This window comes from Haliotis rubra, unplaced genomic scaffold (assembly GCF_003918875.1).
Source record: "Haliotis rubra isolate DU_JTF1 unplaced genomic scaffold, ASM391887v1 Scf321, whole genome shotgun sequence".
NCBI classification, from domain to species: domain Eukaryota; kingdom Metazoa; phylum Mollusca; class Gastropoda; order Lepetellida; family Haliotidae; genus Haliotis; species Haliotis rubra.
This window is the reverse complement of record NW_025766993.1, coordinates 778,268-798,665: the sequence shown is the minus strand read 5'-3', so window position 1 is coordinate 798,665 and position 20,398 is coordinate 778,268. Positions and strand designations below refer to the sequence as shown.

At 41.8% G+C, this 20,398-nt stretch overlaps 1 protein-coding gene across 1 annotated transcript in view; it reads left to right on the top strand.

The window, feature by feature from the left end:
* Window positions 1-20,131, top strand: part of LOC124283800 (E3 ubiquitin-protein ligase MYCBP2-like) — a 103,405-nt gene extending 83,274 nt beyond the window's left edge. The window contains 25 exon segments of the mRNA XM_046719828.1: window positions 425-577; window positions 752-892; window positions 1,579-1,722; window positions 3,213-3,303; window positions 3,870-4,003; window positions 4,557-4,622; window positions 7,419-7,658; window positions 8,200-8,355; window positions 9,133-9,239; window positions 9,426-9,576; window positions 10,765-10,918; window positions 11,039-11,171; window positions 11,687-11,774; window positions 12,260-12,379; window positions 12,800-12,907; window positions 13,658-13,786; window positions 14,234-14,360; window positions 14,740-14,852; window positions 15,733-15,895; window positions 15,898-15,923; window positions 16,443-16,550; window positions 16,971-17,180; window positions 17,728-17,838; window positions 17,976-18,141; window positions 18,799-20,131. Coding sequence (XP_046575784.1) covers window positions 425-577; window positions 752-892; window positions 1,579-1,722; window positions 3,213-3,303; window positions 3,870-4,003; window positions 4,557-4,622; window positions 7,419-7,658; window positions 8,200-8,355; window positions 9,133-9,239; window positions 9,426-9,576; window positions 10,765-10,918; window positions 11,039-11,171; window positions 11,687-11,774; window positions 12,260-12,379; window positions 12,800-12,907; window positions 13,658-13,786; window positions 14,234-14,360; window positions 14,740-14,852; window positions 15,733-15,895; window positions 15,898-15,923; window positions 16,443-16,550; window positions 16,971-17,180; window positions 17,728-17,838; window positions 17,976-18,141; window positions 18,799-18,914 — 3,255 coding nt within the window. The 3' untranslated portion in view covers window positions 18,915-20,131.
* Window positions 20,132-20,398: the final 267 nt, after the last annotated feature.

Here is a 20,398-nt window from a genome sequence, read left to right as displayed (position 1 = left end):
TGTCATTAATGTCAGGGAGTATTTCTGATTGCCAGTGAATAACATCACGGTATTTGAAAGGATCTATCAACAACTTGTTGTCTAAGAATTCATCACATAAGGGTTGTGTTTCAAATGGTTTATCAATAACTTGTGTGTAGGGTAGTTGTGACTTCACATGGGTGGTATTTGAAATAATCTCTCAATAACTTGTTGATAGTGGATAATTTGTGACTTTTCCATGAATATCGTCACATAAGGTGGTATTTGAAGTAATCTATTGATACCATGTGTGTAGGATACTTGTGACTTATCTATGAATAATCTCATTTGCTGAAGTCATGTGTAACTAACTGCCCATCAATATCATCATGAATGGATGATGGATGTGTGATAGGGAGTATTGACAGCCAGTGTACTCACATTCCAATTGTCTACTGTGTAGGCCTTCAACTGGCTGCTGCGTAGTGTGGTGCAGCAGGTGTGCCTACATGACCTCTTCTGGTTCTTCACGGTGTCTCTCATGCCTCCCGTGGATGAGGAGGAAGAGGAGGAAGAACAGGTCAAGGAGAAGAAGGACGTCAAGAAGGACCAAGAGGTGTGTGCCATACTTGTATCAGTATCTGTAGTACCTCACAGTTCCTTACACAAATTCTTTTACAATTATCATGTTTTGATAATTTGTCCAGTTTGTTTGTGAGTCAAAAGAACACACATTGAAGAGCAGCATTAGTTGACATGTGTTAATGCCCTGTCTCTGCACCACCTACAGGATGTACCTATGTGTGAACACCCGCTGTCAGACATCACTATCGCAGGGAAAGCAGTGGCCCCCTTCCCTGAGACCTTCCACACCTTGCTACAGACCATCTCTGATGTCATGATGCAGTTACCCCTTGGGTCCTCTCTACAGGTCAGTGACAGACAGCCCTTATGTAATTAGTTGTACCAATATGTGTCATCAAGTAAACATGTTGTGAGGTGACATTTGTTTGAAACGCTTTTCCCTTTCCCTGCCTAACAGGGCCAACTCACTCTCTCGCTCATGGCAGTGTTGAAATTCCTGTTCAGGAAGGGTACTCAGTATGTCAAGCTTGTCCTGTATGGTTTGAGTTGAGTTGACTTCAGGCTTTCTCAGCAACAAGCAGACATAATACTGAGAGGATGTTCAAGGCTTGAAGCCAGGTACTAACTCACTTGAATTGTCAGGTTCTGCCTGCTTGATTGACTACATACCCTGATGATGTGGGGCCTTTATCATAATATTAACCATTGGTTGACTGGTTCAAGACTTTATTATTTATAGTCTCTGTAATATGGCTGGAATATTGCTGCAGCATAAAAAGAGCAACTAAATTCACTGCTGACATAACAAGTGAGTTAAATGGGTTTCAAGTGGTTGCAATGTTTGCTATTTATTCACTCATTCACTCACAAAAGGTCCCACTCACTCACATACAAAAAGTTCCACCCACCCACTCATCCCAACTCATCCCAACTCACCCCATGTCATTCATTCAATTCATTCAATCATTCATTCAAACTCTCACTCACTCACTCACTCACTGTTCACTCACTCACTCACTGGTTCATCTACAGAGGATGGGAGTGTGTTGCTACTGTCTGGAGTTCACACAGTCAGACCACCAGTTCCTCCATGAGAGTCACGTCTTCAGCAACATCAGCCGCATCCTCAGCAAGTCAGATGAGGAGTCGGAGGAGATTAGTATAGATGCCTCACAGGTGAGTACACTAGCATGGTGGAGCTTCTTCATTGGATTGTGATCTCATCAGTACCATGCAGGCTTACGTCATGTTTAAATTGTGGCCAAAGTGTGTTTGGTATTGTTTTAGGAAAATGCAAACGTTTAAGATCCTGGCTAGCTATTCTCGAAACGTTTGTAGCCCTACAAACTTCTTAAGCCCATTCTTAACACATTGGCTAAGATCAAAGTTAAGGCTACGAACGTTTTGAGAATAACGGCCCTGCATTAGTTTTCTTAACTATTCATTTACCAATAACTCTACAAGACACTCAGAAAAATATATTTACACCTTCAAGATAGAAAGTAGATGAATTTATTGCTTGAAGAAATGCACCATTAACAATGAACTAACTCCTTTGTGTATATAGTTTTACAACTGATCATAGTCAAAATTAAAAAAAAACGTTTTAAGCTAAATGTTAGACATTGTTTTGGACTGTTTTCACTTCATAAATTTGCTGGTTTCTGTATGAATTTGGCCTTTGTATGAAGTAATCCTTCTCGGTTATTGTAAATCATTTAGTGAGGCAAACCTGATGGACCTAGCTATTTCTTGTGTGATTATTATTCAGGGGAGACAGTGGATGGTATCGATGTTGGTGAGGACTATCTGCTTGACTTTTGTGGCAAAATTTTGGAACAGTTAACATTGAATTGTGGAGTCAGTTGTACTCGTTTGTTTTATTCATAATTTGATATTTTTGTTGTTGAAAAAATTGGGGGGAAATTATGTGAAATCAAGTGAGTGGGTCTTTCTTGAAGTTTTGCAAGCATTGTTTAGTTTGATTTCTATTCGGTGTTTTCTGTTTGGAATGGTTGTGTTCACATTGAAGAAAATTATTACAGCATATTTCATTACTCTTTGTATAATTCCACAGCATAAATGTTAATTTTTTGGTATCATCCATGCTTTCTCATGAGACTTCATCCTTGTCAAACTCTCCCTATGGTGACTATAGGACATTATTTGCCAAACACTGTGCAGAGTTATGTCCCTTAGCCTAGTCAGGATTTGCTGATCAAGCATTTGAATTGATTCACCTTGATTGTGATATATGATTTGTCAATATCATGCCTGTGCTTCAGGGAATTTAAGATTATGAAAATCTTTCCGAAAGTTTCAAAATTAATTAATGCAAGGTTATCTCATTTCAAAACATATTCAACTATTTATGTCACAAGAGCATTATGATTAAAGTTATTGTAAGATGTGACTAACAGGATCGTGTGGTTCGTTTCACTGAAGCAGTTGAATAGATCAGTGTTCATGATGCCAATCACAGGGTTGTTATTTACAGACTGCCATAATTCTGCCGGAGTATTGCTGACCGTGGTGTTAAACCATTTAAAACACATACATATATGTTACATACAGAGCTATTGTTTAAACTTCAACCCATTAATTGACTTTTCTACCTTCACATTTTTGAAATCCCAATTTCTTAGCTCTCTCTGTTTTTCTTGCAGCTTGGTTTCAAGGTGTCCTGTTTACGGGACCTCACAGGATCAGCGGAAATCAAAGCCTCAAGTCGACAAGCAATGATTGCCAGTCTAACAGGTAAAAATCCAGTAGTCCAGTATAAATACAAAATATATCTAGCAAAACAGGGAGGCATAGTTTGTCCAATCGTCCATGGAACCACAGTTTGCTGTGTTAGAAACCTGTGATCGAGAATTCTTAGTTCTTACTTGCGTCACTTAGTTTTCATAATTTGTCGGCATCATATCTGTGATAGTTGGTTTCACTGTAGTGGTCAATGTGTATCACTGTATATTTTCCTCCATAATGCATGCCACTCATGCATATTTATGAGGGTCAGCAGTAAGGTCAAGTTTTTTTCAGTCTCCAACTACAGTGCTTTGTTACTTGCACTGGTGCAGCCCAATATTACAAAGTGCAACCTAATTATTTGTCAATTTTTTAGTGGGTAAAACATCTAAATAATTCATAAGCATATTTCTGATATTACATATTGCAATAAAAACTGTGCAACTGGAATTTGACTGGTGCAACTAGGTTTTTATCTTAGGTTGCACCTGGTGCAAGTGGGTTAACATCTCTTAAATCGAGCCCCGAACTATAGCTACTGTGAAGTTCAGATGTGTTTGTGTGTGTTGTTACAGATAATTCTACAGAAACATTCTGGGAGAGTGGGGATGAGGACCGAAACAAACTGAAGCTGATCAACATCACATGCTCCAACAAGTCCGACCCAAGGATGGTGTACGCTCATATCGACAACACAAGAGATATTGGGGTACGCACTTCTTTAAACTATACAGGTTTTATTACTATTAATAACATATCCAGCCATACCTAACATAACCACTCATTAATGATATCATTGTCTGCTTTTCCTAGAATTTAGTAGAAATAGGTTGGATGTCATTTTGTTACAAGAACATTCATCCCTACATTAATTATTTAGATTTAACTCATAGATGCTTGTGTACAAAAAATATATACATCAGCAGGTTAATCAATTTGTTGTTGCCTTTGTTATTCCAAACTTTATGTGACAAATTGTATCTTTCACCTCATTTCAGTTCCATTAGCAGTTTGGGTAAATGTCTTTGCAGAAGTCTCATGAAAGTGAAATGATTTTAGTGCAAAGCAGACATACTATAACAAGACATTCCTTGAATGTAGCACATTTTGTTAATGCCTAAAAAATGGGCTGATAATATTGTGATGGTGTCATGTTCATTGCTGGACAATTTGTTAATTTAAAAATGGAAACCGGAGGCAGTTATATATGAAGTTTAGACCTGCTGTAATCTTTAAATGATGTGATGGTTTGTTGTGTCCAGAACAAGGTGTCGGTGGTGAACTTCAGTGCTGGAACCTGTCCAGAAGACATGAAGAAAGTCAGACAGGTAGGACATAATACTCTGGATAGATTACAGCTGGAGCTGCACTCATATCTTTCACTTCAGGAGCTGTGTTGTGAGAAATCAAGGTTCACACAGACTTGAAATGGCCTTGAGTTTGTCCCTAGATTCTGCTTTGAAAGGGTCTTGAAGTGATTATTGTCTTGATGGTGTTTGAAATTATTGTCACCAGTAAACAGTGATCTTTGCGATTCAAAGGAAGGAGACTTTCTGAAAATTTCTGATTGATATTACTTATATTTTGTGCATATGTATTTTTAAACACAGACTTATGAATGTTTACTAGAAATTTAACTGCAATGGGACATTAGTCTATTAGCATTACTCATAATGAAATCCAGCTGTCACACTGGCCAGTCGACATCTTATCCCTTACAAGTCAGTCAACCAGCTTGTACAGTCATAGTGTCATAGTGTTTGATTTGATGTCTGTTTGTCAAAGTATAACTGATCCTGATTTCATTTTGAGTATCTGAACAGAACTGGCTGGTGATTGTAATGCAGATTTCTTTTGTTACACAAATCCTTTTCACTGAAAATACATGTTGGAATAGTGAGCATGTAATGATTAATCATCTGTCACCAGACCTGCCTGTACTGTCAGTATTCTCTGATGGAGGTCTTCTTAGTTATTTGAATTTGATGTTTTAGTAATGTTCGGAATCAACTGATGACTGGAAATTAAACTTACACTTCATTCATAAAGGCACTGCACATCCAGTTGAATGTTGGACTGAATTAATATCAAATGCAGTTCATTCTTTGGTTATGGACAGTTGGACACTGATAATACAATCAATCTCCAGATAGAGATGAGAATATTGGAGGATCAGGCTGACAGATTGATAAAGATGGAGATGTATCTTCAGGTGGAGCTAGAGCCTCGCCATGTGGGCTGGGTGAGCTGTGCCCTACAGGGTCAGGTTGATAGATTGATAAAGATGGAGATGTATCTTCAGGTGGAGCTAGAGCCTCGCCATGTGGGCTGGGTGAGCTGTGCCCTACAGGGTCAGGTTGATAGATTGATAAAGATGGAGATGTATCTTCAGGTAGAGCTGGAGCCTCGCCATGTGGGTTGGGAGAGCTGTGCCCTACAGGGTCAGGTTGATAGATTGATAAAGATGGAGATGTATCTTCAGGTGGAGCTGGAGCCTCGCCATGTGGGTTGGGTGAGCTGTGCCCTACAGGGTCAGGTTGATAGATTGATAAAGATGGAGATGTATCTTCAGGTAGAGCTGGAGCTTACGCCATGTGCCCTACAGGGTCAGGTTGATAGATTGATAAAGATGGAGATGTATCTTCAGGTGGAGCTGGAGCCTGGAGCCATGTGGGTTGGGTGAGCTGCCCTATGGTGATAGGTTGGGATGTAGCTGGTGAGAGAGCTGGAGCCTACCATGGGTTGGGTGAGGTTGATAGATTGATAAAGAAGATGGAGAGCTGTATCTTCAGGTCAGAGCTGGTAGAGCCCCTACGCCATGTGGGTTGGGTGAGCTGTGCCCTACAGGGTCAGGTTGATAGATTGATAAAGATGGAGATGTATCTTCAGGTGGAGCTGGAGCCTCGCGCCATGTGGGTTGGGTGAGCTGTGCCCTACAGGGTCAGGTTGATAGATTGATAAAGATGGAGATGTATCTTCAGGTGGAGCTGGAGCCTCGCCATGTGGGTTGGGTGAGCTGTGCCCTACAGGGTCAGGTTGATAGATTGATAAAGATGGAGATGTATCTTCAGGTGGAGCTGGAGCCTCGCCATGTGGGTTGGGTGAGCTGTGCCCTACAGGGTCAGGTTGATAGATTGATAAAGATGGAGATGTATCTTCAGGTGGAGCTGGAGCCTGCGCCATGTGGGTTGGGTGAGCTGTGCCCTACAGGGTCAGGTTGATGGATTGATAAAGATGGAGATGTATCTTCAGGTGGAGCTAGAGCCCCAGCCATAGGGTCAGGTTGATAGATTGATAAAGATGGAGATGTATCTTCAGGTGGAGCTAAGATAGATTGATAAAGATGGAGATGTATCTTCAGGTGGAGCTGGAGCCCTACATGTGGGTTGGGTGAGCTGTGCCTCTACAGGGTCAGGGGTTGATAGGATTGATAAAGATGGAGATGTATCTTCAGGTGGAGCTGGAGCCCGCCATGTGGGTTGGGTGAGCTGTGCCCCTACAGGGTCAGGTTGATAGATTGATAAAGATGGAGATGTATCTTCAGGTGGAGCTGGAGCCTACCGCCCATGTGGGTTGGGTGAGCTGTGCCCTACAGGGTCAGGCTGATAGATTGATAAAGATGGAGATGTATCTTCAGGTGGAGCTGGAGCCTCATGTGGGTTGGGTGAGCTGTGCCCTACAGGGTCAGGTTGATAGATTGATAAAGATGGAGATGTATCTTCAGGTGGAGCTGGAGCCTCAGCCATGTGGGTTGGGTGAGCTGTGCCCTACAGGGTCAGGTTGATAGATTGATAAAGATGGAGATGTATCTTCAGGTGGGAGCTGGAGCCCACGCCATGTGGGTTGGGTGAGCTGTGCCCTACAGGGTCAGGTTGATAGATTGATAAAGATGGAGATGTATCTTCAGGTGGAGCTGGAGCCTCGCCATGTGGGTTGGGTGAGCTGTGCCCTACAGGGTCAGGTTGATAGATTGATAAAGATGGAGATGTATCTTCAGGTGGAGCTGGAGCCTCACCATGTGGGTTGGGTGAGCTGGGGGGTCAGGTTGGGTGAGCTGCTGTGCCTGGATTGATAAAGATGGAGATGTATCTTCAGGTGGGCTTCAGGAGCCGTGCCCTACTCAGGTGGAGCTGGAGCCTCGCCATGTGGGTTGGGTGAGCTGTGCTCTGCAGGAGACCCAGTGCCGCCACCTGCAGATGGAGATGAAGGGCTCGGACCAGAGCCTCCGTGTGCGGCAGGTCAAGGTGCTGGGCAGCCAGGACGATGAGGACATCTATCTCCCTGTCAAGAAGACGGCCATGGACCTGCAGGAATACAACTGTGAGGCAGAGACTCTTCGAGTGTTCAGGATACTCACCTCACAGGTACGACAAAGAGTAGTGTCCCTTTGATTTACTTGGTTTGTAAAATCTCTGCTAAATTGATGTTTATTTGCTTCTTTTAAGTTCTGACATTTAATTTCAGTAATAAATACTCAGAAACTATAGTCTGTTTCAGTTTGTTATTTTTGGTTAATTCAAAATATTTGTAATCTTTTGTCTAGTAAATTATGTTTCTAATGAACACAGATGTAACAAGCTGACAGATATAAGGAACTGTCTTTATTTGTCTTGACCACTTGGTGTATGTTTTCTTAAAAAATACATCTACCCGTGAAGGTCCGGGTTAGAATATTGATCTTCAGTTACATATTCTTGTCGTAAGAGGCGACTAACGGGATCGGGTGGTCAGGCTCGCTGACTTGGTTGACACATGTCATCGGTTCCCAGTAACTTAGTTTACTGTATTTATTGATTTTAACAGACAAAAGACAATTGCTTTGTAGAAGAACTGTAAACTGAAACTGAGGTTTCTGTGAGATGCACCTGCATTACATCTTTAACCAGGTGTCTGTCTTTTATGAAGGTGTTTGGTCGGCTGATCTTCACGGAGAAGGAGAACGACGATGATGTGGAGGGGAAGAAGGATGTGTCCGATGCCCTGGATGTGGACAATGACCTGAAGGAACACATGGTGGGAATACTCTTTAGTCGCAGCAAGCTGTCACACCTGCAGAAACAGGTAGGGCCGACACCTGGAGATGAGCTGACGGCATTTGTCATTCTCATATACTGAATGGTTTTACTGAATATAGCAGTGTTTGTTTACTTTGCTCATTGACAATTGTGGACTATATATTCTTTTCCCCCCAAATTGTTACAAGGTTGCATGGAGTGACATTCCTTAGCTAAACCAGGATCTGCACATTATGCATTTGAATCTCAAGTCAGGCCACAAAGTTATTTGTTGTCCGTAGAAGATTGTTGGCTTTGTCAGCCCCTTAGCCTGAAATACTGTTCAAAGAGGCATTAAACATGTCACTCATCTGTTGTTTGTAGGCACCTATTTCAAAGGAAGGGGAGAGGAGAGAGCCTAGAGGTTAAAGTGTTGGCTTGTCACACCGAAGACCTGGACTTGGTACCCTACATGGGTACAATGTGTGCAGCCAATTTCTGGTGTCCCCCACCGTGATATGGCTGGGATATTGCTAAAAATGGCGTAAAACCGTACTGACTGACTCACTCACTCACCTATTTCTAGGGGCAGCATGCTAGTCCAGTGGTTTTAGTCTTTGTCTGTGACGAGTGCATAAAGTGTGAAATTGTGAATCATTCTATGCCAAATTTTTTAACACTGGTGTTGGGTTTTTAAAAATCTTGTTTACATATTCTGTTCTTCATGTCCCTACATTTATTTAATCAATTTTACCACGTGATTACAACATAATGGTTACGTTGTGTGAATGTTTCTATGTGATTACAACATAATAGTTACATGGTGTGACTGTTTCTCTGCCAGGTGTGTTCCCACATCGTGCAGGGAATCAGGAAGGAGGCTGCTCGTATCCGGGAGGAGTGGGAGAGTTCCCTCACACACGTCACTCGGGAGATCCTGGATATAGACAGGTATGTAGTGTAGTCTCAAAACCTGGGGAATCATATACTAGATTCTTCATTATGTGGTCTTTAATATGTTAGCACCTCACCATGGGCATGGCTGGTTAACCAAAGGATTTCTAACAGATTCCATATTCCTTGAAAATAGAAATGAAAATAGAAAATGTACCTACAATATACATTGTCCACTTGCAGGTCATCGGATGTGTACTGTTTTGAGTTGTTGTCGATGGTGCTGGCACTGAGCGGGTCGAATGTGGGGCGGATCTACCTGGCCCAGCAATATGGCCTCATACAGGACCTGTTTGGCCTCCTTCACACTGCCACACCCAGGATACAGAGACAGGTAACTACTTCCTCATCATTCTTCAGTCATGCTGTGGAGCATCGGATACCCTAGTGCCACGATTTGCTTGCAGACTTCCTTCCCTTAGCCAGAAATGTCCTTTAATCCTTACTGGTGCTTATTATGTTTGCCTAAGACCTGCATCACTCTGGACTTTCATCCTTTCATCAAGTTAGTTGGTTGTTGTTTAACGCCGCACTCAGCAATATTCTAGCTATATGACAGAGGTCTGTAAATAATTGACCAGAGAATCCTGTGATTAACAACATGAGCATCGAGACCCGTGAAGGTCTGGGTTAGAATATTGATCTTCAGTAACCCATGTTTGTCGTAAGAGGCAACTAACGGGATCGGGTGGTCAGGCTCGCTGACTTGGTTGACACATATCATCGGTTGCGAATTGCGTAGATCGATGCTCATGCTGTTGATCACTGGATTGTCTGGTCCAGACTCGATTATTTACAGACCGCCGCCATTCGATATGGGTACTAGAATATTTCTGGTGTCCCCCGCCGTGATGTTGCTGGAATATTGCTAAAAGCTCAGTCAGTCAGTACAGACTCACTCACTCATGAGCATCGATGTACACATTTGGGATACGATGACTTGATGACATGTGTCAACTGAGTCAGCGAGCTTGACCACCCGATCTCGTTAGTCACCTCACCTTATGACAAACATGGGTTGCTGAAGACCAAGTCTTACCAAGATGTTCACGGGTCCATCCTACATCAAGTGACACACATAGACATAGGTGGAGTAGCTGAAACATTGCTGAGTTAGGCTGAGTTAAAATGTATAGTCACATTGGCAGTATTTCAGCCATATTGTGATTCAGAACATTGCTGAGTGTGGAAACAGCAAACCATCGAACTTGCTGATGGTGTGGTTGTTGTGGTAGGAAGTTGTCATTATGGTTCATGAGTGGGAGTAAAATGTGGATTTGTTATACCCCTGACCATATATTTGCAGTACAAAGCAACAGTAATATCTACCTAAGACAGGTTTTCAAGCTGAACATTTGTTTCTCACCCATCAGTGACTTAAAAAACTGAATGCTCAAAGTCAGAATTGTGACATCTTGGTGTGAAAACATTTGTTTGGGGGTTAAAAAGGGTAATGGTGTCCTGTGCATTTTACTGATCTTAAATAAAAATATTTTTAAACCTTTAATGTTTTTCCCTCCAGGTTACCTCAGTGTTGCGACGAGTATTGCCAGAGGTGAAGCCTCAGATCTTGGCTAAGATCTTGTCCATCCCTGCCCTGCCTCCGGTAGACTACAGCATCGTGTCGGTGGCAACCCGTGAGGAGGGAGACGCCAACTTTAACCCAGACACCCCAGGTAAGTGACACATTGACATTGTAGTGACATTCATCGAATATTTCAGTACCCATGCGTGAAATATGGAAGTACAGTTTGAATTATTCCTTAATAATGATAGTTTAATGATGATATTCACAGGAATCCTAGATGTGTTCCTTGCCTGTATCAGCAAGGCCCTTGATGTTCAGACCAAGGTGAAGAGCAGTGGTCCACACAAGGGCGTCACCACTCGCACACTGTCAGAAAGTCTACATGATCAACCATCGACTGAGTAAGTAGCCAGTTATTATTTTCTCATAATAGATAAAACTCTGTAATTTGTGTCAAGGTGCCAAACAAAGTCTGATCATTTTATACTGTTCACATAATGTTTTGTTTGTGTGTCCAATTCATATTCCAGTAGCGTCAGAAGTGTGCAATGGCCAGTACGTAATTGTGTCAGTAGTGGAAATGGAACATGGGGTTGAGGGCTAGGTTAGTTAAAGCAAGACATGACAAAGACCTAGGTTTTATTCCCCACATGAGTACAATGAGTGAAGCCCACTTCTGGTGTCCTACCATGGTATGACCAGAATATTGATAAAAGTGGGGTAAAACCATACTGGAGAGACAGATTCATCATCACCTTGCTATGTGAATAGTTCAGCTGCTGCAACAGTAATCTCTATCTCATTCTGGTTTGTCATGTAATGAGATGTTATTCAAAATGATTATAATGATGTCATACTCTGATACAAAGAAATTCCCGAACTGGCTTGTACTATTGTTGTGTATGTGTATGTTCAGGCCACATGGTGCTCGGTGGTGGATGAGAGGACTGATGTCTCCGGCACTGGCTGGCACCATTATTTCCCTCATACAGGACATGGCGGCGGTAAGTCACTCGTGCTGAACTCTCACACAGTCACTGTCTACTCCGTCAGTCCCTCACACAACACTCTCACACAACCGCACTACCGTCACATAGCCACATGACACCCTTTCAGTCACTCTGCTCTCACACACTGGCCTCTCATGCTACACTATCACTCTGTCACACAACACTTTCACACTACCCCTCACATCACCACGCTTTGGTCACAGTCATATGACACTCGTACAGTGACACAACACTTTCACTCTGTAACACTACACTTTCACACTACTGTCACACCTTCACATAGTCACATGACACTTGTACAGTCACACTGCACTCTCACACTACTTTGCCACAGTCACACTACCCCCATTTAATACGACACTATTGTCACATGACGCTCTTACAGTCACACTACACTCACATAGTCATACAGGCTTGCTTCACTGTCTCCCTGAAGTCAAGCCGGTCAGTTTACTCATCAACTTTGATTCCATCTTCAGGGCAAGTTATCTGAGACGTGGGCTGCAGTGACAAAGGCAGCTATTGCTGAGGCCATTTTGAATTTGACCAAACTGGATGAACCCCACAGAGCACCTGAAACCTGTGTGAAAACACCAACAGTGAGTGTATATGATCAGATCTGGGGACAGGAGGCAACATGAGCCTCAAGTTCCCCTTTGTGAAAAACATTCACACATCGAGCTTTAACAAAGTTTCGACAATGATCAGCTAGTTTAAGAAAACTACTGTACACATATGCTAAACATTGATTGCTTGTTTGCCTCGAATAATAATCTTTAAAATCAGAGAAAACTGATTTTTGCTGTCTCAATTATTTTCAATAGCAATACTTTTGTTGGTTTGGTTAATGGTATTCATGGTATATATTTATGAAGACTGAAGCACCTTAATGGAATGGGTCCATTCTATGGCAACTGATCTAGGGCAGTCATCACAGCAGTGATGTTTAACATCATTACAGTTCGAACCCTGCCTGTGGTGTGTATGTGTGTGTGTATGTGTGACCCTGTGTTTTGCAGCTGTGGTTGGCCGTGTCCTCCCTGTGTGTGCTGGACCCGGACCATGTGGAGCGGCTGTCGTCTGGAGAGTGGGTGGCCAGTCCTGACGGTCAACATGGTCAGCCCAGGGTAAGGAGTCTTGTCCACTGATTACTGGAATATTTATCACTGTATGTTTGAGAGCAGTCGTTTATGCGATATTTTGGCATTACAGGGTCATGGCCTCTTTTTGTTTATGTCTTGTCTTGTTTTTGTTTTTCTTTAACATATCAAGTGTCAGCATCATGGTCTCATATACAGAGTATTATTGCAACAGGTCAGTGATGGCCCCAATATTATTTCATGCACACTGTCACATCTAGCCTCAAGCCCATTGTCTCATGTATTCAACCTCTGGAGATCTGGGTTAGAATTGGTCTTCACCAACCCATGCTTGTTGTAAGAGGTGACTAATGGGATGGGGTGGTCAAGCTTGCTGACTTGGTTGACACATGTCATTGTATTCCAATTGCGTAGATTGATGCTCATCTTGTTGATCACTGGATTGTCTGGTCCAGACTGGATTATTTACAAACCGCCGCCATATAGCTGGAATATTGCTTAGTATGGTGTAAAACAACAAACCAAACCAAAACAAAATCTCATGTAGTATCATATACCAAATCTCTTTCATCATGTTTCATCCAGACTTGTGAACCAGTGTTTCATTCAGCCCCTTGCATCATGTCACATTCGGTCTCATGTTCTGTGTCTCTTTCTATCTCAATTGACTTCATGATCCATGTCGCAGTCAGTTTCATTAGACAAGTCTTTAATCCCTTGCGCTATGTCATTCAGTCTCTTGAGCCATGTCTCATGACCATGTGTCTTGTTTACCAGCCGACGTGTGATAACCATGACGATGGGGTGACTCCAGCCATCATCCTGTGTAGCGAGTGCGGGAACTTGTGTGCTGACTGTGACCGCTATCTCCATCTCCATCACAGGACTCGAACACATCAGAGACAGGTTGGTGCAGGCGCTACTTGCCCACTTCAAGTACACTTATATCTGTTCAACATAACAGGAAATTCATCATTAAATATTCTTTCAAGGCACCCTCACGTATGGAGGCTTTATGTATGCTCAGTCAAAGGTGAGCTTGTTCACCTCTGTAACCTCTGGGAATTTCCTGACATATGATTGGACGACATTTAAGGTCAAGGTCATTATTTATGAAGTAGGCTTAACAGATTTTGTGTACATGATAACTCCAGTATTTAGTGTTGCAATTAGATGAAACTTGGTATAGTATTAGGGATTGGTCTTGACTACTTAGTCAAATGACCTCCATCAGTAAAAGGTCAAGGTCACTAGATGTCAGATTATGAAACTTGGCTCAGAATTTATGAAGTATATGTGCCTGACCTCAACATGTTGGAGTTCCAGTATCTAATACAGACAAGTTTCTATCAGGTGTTCAAAGAAGAGGAAGAAGCTATCAAAGTGGACCTCCATGAAGGGTGTGGTCGGACAAAACTCTTCTGGGTGATGGCTCTAGCTGACTCAAAAACACTCAAAGCCATGGTGGAGTTCAGAGAAGGTAAATAATTGTTGTTCTTCTTCTTAAGCAGATTTTTTAAGTTGATGGAGTTGCCGGACTTGCCTATGTTTTTAGGCTTGAAGAGGATGTTTTTGAATATTTGTGTTTCATAGTCTGTATGAGAGAAGTAGACAGTCGCTAAAAGCCACATGGTTTGCAAGGTGTTGTTATTCATATTTTGTCTGCCCATGTCACATTTTAGTATGCTTGTTTTCATCTGTTCACTTGCTTCATAAAGTTCAAAGGCTGTGCAGTTAGTCTTCATCATATAATAGTATGATAATCTACAATGCAGGCCTCTGTTAATACTGAAGGACAGCTTACAAATAAGTTCTACGTTCACACTGCAGTGTTGTATAATTTGATGGTGACATTTCAGGCAAGGTGTCCAACACTGCTACAGTGGGCCCTGGCACCTGCAGGTTCTGTGGCACCACCAGCAACACAGGGATGCTGGCTATAGGCAATGTGTGCTCCGATCCTGACTGCCAGGTGAGTGAGATGCTGGGGTCGGAAGCATACCATTTAGCAAATTCAGACCCTGAGGGGTTTCTGGGTTGGGGTAGGTCATCAGAAACATTTGTCATGGGGTGGCAGAATGGATTTGTTGGTCAAGTTTCTTGATTTGGTTGATAGTGTATCTTCATATGGTGATGTCATAGGATGTAGATCATTTCAGTCACTGTCTTTTGTCCTTACGTGATTATTTACAGGTCATATAGTTTAAACACTGCAGACTGCTGTGCTAAACAACAAACAAACAAACAATCAAATGAGCAAGCAGACATCAAATACACTGAAGCACCATTAATTGTTAGATATATGGGAGTGAGTTCTGCTATCAGATTGGCCTGAACATGATAAATGTGATTGGAACCCGTACATCTTCATTTGGATACTTCATTACAAATGTTGTCCATAGCTCTAAGAGTGCCAGTATTAGATCAAAATAGAGAAAGGAATCTGATGAGACCATGACATTAACTTGGATTAACTAAGACCTGGATATTTGGAGCAGGGATGTAAAAAGTCCAAATACTTTTTGTAAAAGTTCCAATCAAGTAACAATAAGTTATCACTGAGTTTGCTACTAACTGGGTTATGGTATCATTTGCAATTCAATTACTGTAACAATGTGATGATCATGATACACAATACAATAACAGTATTAATAATAATATTTAAGTGTCTGGGACCCCCCATTTTGTTGTCCAGGACCCCTGAAAATTAAGTGTTTGAGTCCCAGGGACCCTCAAATACAGGACTCCAGGTAAATCCCTTTTGGAGTAACAATTTCATGGTCAGATATTATGTGTGAAGGACTTATGTAATAATGACTATGACTCCCAACTCATGTTACTGACTCCTCCAGGAACACGCCCGCAACGCCTGCACCAAGGTGCTGACATGTGGCCACCCCTGCTGTGGCATCAAGAACGAGGACCCGTGTCTGCCGTGCCTCCGAGGGTGTCAGTCTGCCAACCAGCCCCCACTGAAGCAGGACTCAGATGACATGTGCATGATCTGCTTCACCGAAGGCTGTCGGCCTCTCCTGCCATACTGGTACGTCCATGCAGTTTAGATTACTGTAGTACTAGTCATATTTGCTTGTGACCCGAACAGCTTAGTGACACAATTGGCCTTGTTACATATTTGTATATGCAGAATTGTGTCCTTTGAAGGGCCAGTACATTGAATTTTCTGAAGCATTTTGATCAGCTGGGTCTTCTGCAATCCTTTATTTGCACTTTTGGTTTGAGAAGTGAATCATGCATGAACTAAAGTCGTGACACCGCAGATGCAGGATGACCAGATGTGGCCGACTGTTGGACAATTTGTTCAAAGATAGGGATGTTCATCATCAATATTTCACAACCTTTGTGTCCATGGTTATCCTATGTTCATCCATGATGTAGGGACGAAGTTGATAAAAAATCATTGAAGACAATGGAAATCGAAGCAACTGTCGGGTTATCTAGTCCAGATAATAATCATGTCTGATATAGCCAGAATATTACGATCATGCACCTCCAGTCTTTCTATATTGTGTACTTGTGTTCATCTGACTTTGTGCTGTTGCAGCTGAAGTGTGGGCATGTCTTCCACATGCACTGTGGCAAGAAGATCCTGGAGAAACGCTGGATTGGTCCACGCATCACGTTCGGCTTCTCGCTCTGCCCAATCTGCAAGGTTAGTAACCAGGCCAGTTCATTAGAGATGAAAGCTCATACTGGAGTTGGGGAGAATCATCAATACAAAGACATCTTTATTGTGTGCAACTATTCAATGTGTTTGTGAGCATGATCCCTTACATGGGTACAATATGTGAAGCCCATTTATTGTGTTGCTGCTGTATTATTGCTGGAATATTGCTAAAACTGTGTAAAACCATTATCAGTCACACATGTCCTGTTCATATGAATCAAGTATTTTGGCTGGACTCTGTCATAAAAGACTGATAACAGGTCTTGAGATGCAGTGCATCAGTTTCCAGAATATTATGGTTTGGTTGATCCTCACCCTTTGTTCACACAACTAGTACTGTACCTATATATAGTACCCTAAGATAGTCCGCTATGGATTACTGTGATGCTGGTGTTTGTTGTACAGAACAACATTGAGCATCCAGTGCTGAAGAGCCTGCTGGACCCCATCAGGGAGCTGTTTGAGGATGTGAGACGGAAGGCCCTGATGAGGCTGGAGTATGAGGGCCTGCACAAGGCCGAGGTCATCACCACTCGAGGGGCTCGATTCTTTGGGGACCCTGCTGGATTTGCCATGGACAGATATGCTTACTATGTCTGCTTTAAGTGCAAGAAGGTGAGTGCTACTAGCAGGCGGTAGTTGCAGTTTACTTCTTGACATGTCCTACCTGGAAGTCAGGATCATGCATGTCTTTAAGTCTTTTGTATTGGATGAAATTTGTCAGATACTGATCTTTGTAGTTGCAGTAGGTCTATTTTTTCTACATTGAAACATGCCAAGAATGTCTTATTACAGGTGACTTGAGTTCTTTGCTTGTAATCCTCCTAAAATGACTTTTGTATTGTGTATCAGCCAAGATGTGTCAGATCCTATTTTTTGGACTTCCTGGAGGTGTTTTTTCAAGGACTAATGAATTGTCCAAACTTCTTTGGGTTGTTGTTAAAACCCTGATGTTAAGACTTTCATATTTAAGGGTCATTTGCTTCAAGTGATGCTGTAGCAAACCTCAAGGACCACCAGGACCCAGTAGAAGTTTAAATGTTATGGTGTGTCTGATAGGTTGATGCTGGTGTAAAGATTCATATTAAGTTTGAGTATCTTGTTTGTAAAATTCTGAGTCTCATTTCACTTTGCATAATTTCCTGCACTTCTGATTCTTCAGGCCTATTATGGGGGTGAGGCGAGATGTGACGAGCAGGCTGGTGGTGGTGGGGATGACTATGACCCCCGGGAGCTGGTGTGTGGAGGTTGCTCGGACGTGTCCAGGGCTCAGGTAGGTGGTGATCGGTGGTGATTGGGAGAAATGGCTTTCAATGTTATTCTCTTAAAGGATTTCACTGCAAAATAGAGCAGACTTTCATTCTTGCGACAAGACATTGGGGTGCATATTATATCAATTTGGGTTTTCAGATGTGTCCAAAGCATGGAACAGATTTTCTGGAGTACAAATGTCGTTACTGCTGCTCTGTGGCCGTCTTCTTCTGTTTTGGGACAACCCACTTCTGTAACGCATGCCATGATGACTTCCAGAGGGTTACGAACATCCCGAAGACAGACCTGCCCAACTGTCCTGCAGGTAATGTCAGCTATTTGGGCCGTAGTCATTATATAATACCACTCCACTTTTGTTAGGGATAACCAAATATCATTCTGTGTATACTCTTGACATATTATAAGAATTAGTTTTGTGTATTATGGAAAGATATAAGGGACCGTTCATAATTTATGGCTTGGGTGTGCGTGTGTGTGATCATTTTTATAGAGAGGCACGTATACAATGTGAATGACCCTTCTAAATTTTATGTACAAAGTAAGTGACCTCCCTACATGTCATGTACATGTTGATTAAATTGGGTTTGGGATAGAAACCCCAAAATGGTCTACTGCCACTGCTTCTTGTCCGTTGAATAACTTGATGCCCGAAGTTTTCCAGTTTTTTAAAAACACGTAAGACAGTGTTTTATTCCAGCCTTTCAGTCAATATAAAATATTGAGAGAATTTAATTATCAAAACAATTTTTACTGTTTGTGGCATACAGAACATCTTAAAATACTGATCTACACGGATGTCCTGAACAGTTTGATTAAAAAGCCTATATTAATTACCAAGCTCATATATATCAAAACTATATGAAAAATGAACAAAGAATTTATTGTTTATGAGTCTTTTCTTAGTATATATGTTGCAGGTTGATGATTATCTAGGACTAATGTCTGCTAATTTGTTTGTCAGGTCCTCGTGGGAAGCAGATTGAAGGAGACGAGTGCCCTCTCCATGTACAACATCCACCCACTGGGGAGGAATTTGCTCTTGGATGTGGTGTGTGTCGAAATGCACATACATTCTAGATAAACTGTGCATTATTTCGCACATACTTAGGCGATTCGTATGTCGTACTACACATACGCTCTAGTTGAGACGTGAAGTGCAATGTTCTAGATGTGTGTTCTAATTCACTTACACTCTAGACGTGGCAAAGAATCATACATTCTTAACTTTGAAACTTGTTTTTATTGCTGTACATATGGAAGCTGTCAGTGTTTGTCGTCATCCAAGAAAGAACCATACTCAAATACTGAGGAGACTAGTCCCAAGTCATCCGATATACTGGATGGTACGATGGCTCATCGTGGATGTATACCGAATGCTTGCTGTAGAATCAGGACCAGGTGTTAGTGCTCTGCCCACAAAGAAATCAACCAAAAGTGCAATCCATATTTGACACTGAGAAACCTTTATCTTTGTTGGCCAGGTCATTGCAGATTTTATTCGCTTCAAGGCATGAAATGATAAGTAATATCCATTTGTTTTTTACGATGATGATAATATCCGAGATAATATTCACAGATGTAAGTATATGTAACATCAGTGATATATATATAATGAGATCATAAGTCAATGATCAAAAGTTCTGATTGAGAGACGACAAAATCAACTTCATCTTGTATCCACTTATAGACAGTTATAGGAACTGTTTGAAAAGTGCTAACTAGCCCTGCAGCATCTAGAGGTGGTCCTGCTCTAGAAACAATGCTGAGTAGAATTGTCAGTATTTGCATCAGTGAGTGCTCAAAGTTGGGGTATCATGCTTTGCTACTTTCTCAAAATATATCCCTTGGTCGCTGTCTGTAGATGTCCCTCGTACAAACCAAAACTGCAAATTTTGCATAATGGGGAATTTAAATTTGCTGTTAGATATTTTACACTCACATATGTTGTATCCAAGCTTAAACAGTACATTTTAATATTCCATTGTTTTAACATGCCTGGTTCAAGTCTATTAACAAACATAGTTTGTTTGGATGAGAGTGGGTGTGTCAATTGTACATAGATATGATGATATAGTTCAGTGTCTGTTGCTCCAGTGTCGTGAGTTGTGTGCGTCTGTGTATGTACGTGACTGGTGTTCAGACAGTTTGAGAGGGTTTCATGGCGTTGGCTACCAACGCCACAATAGGGAAATGTCATGTTTTTTGTCTGTCTTGTAAGTATCTGAAACCTCAAATGCTGTGATACAGGGATGTCTCATCCTACCAATTATCTTTTCAATAAAGAATATAATGTTTGAAATGTTGTTTCTTGAGGCAGAGAGGATGATGGTTTGCAATTAGGATGTGTCAAGGAATAGTTTATTTCAAATATGTTAGGGTAATTATCCAGTAATATCACAGGTGATCATATATGGGCTGCATACATTGTACCCATGTGGGAATCAAACCTATTGATGTGATGAGGGTGTGTGGGGGACTTTGGCTTTACGCTGCACTCGGCAGTATTCCAGCTATATGGCAGTGGTCTGTAAATATTCCAGTGGTCTGCAGCATGAGCATCG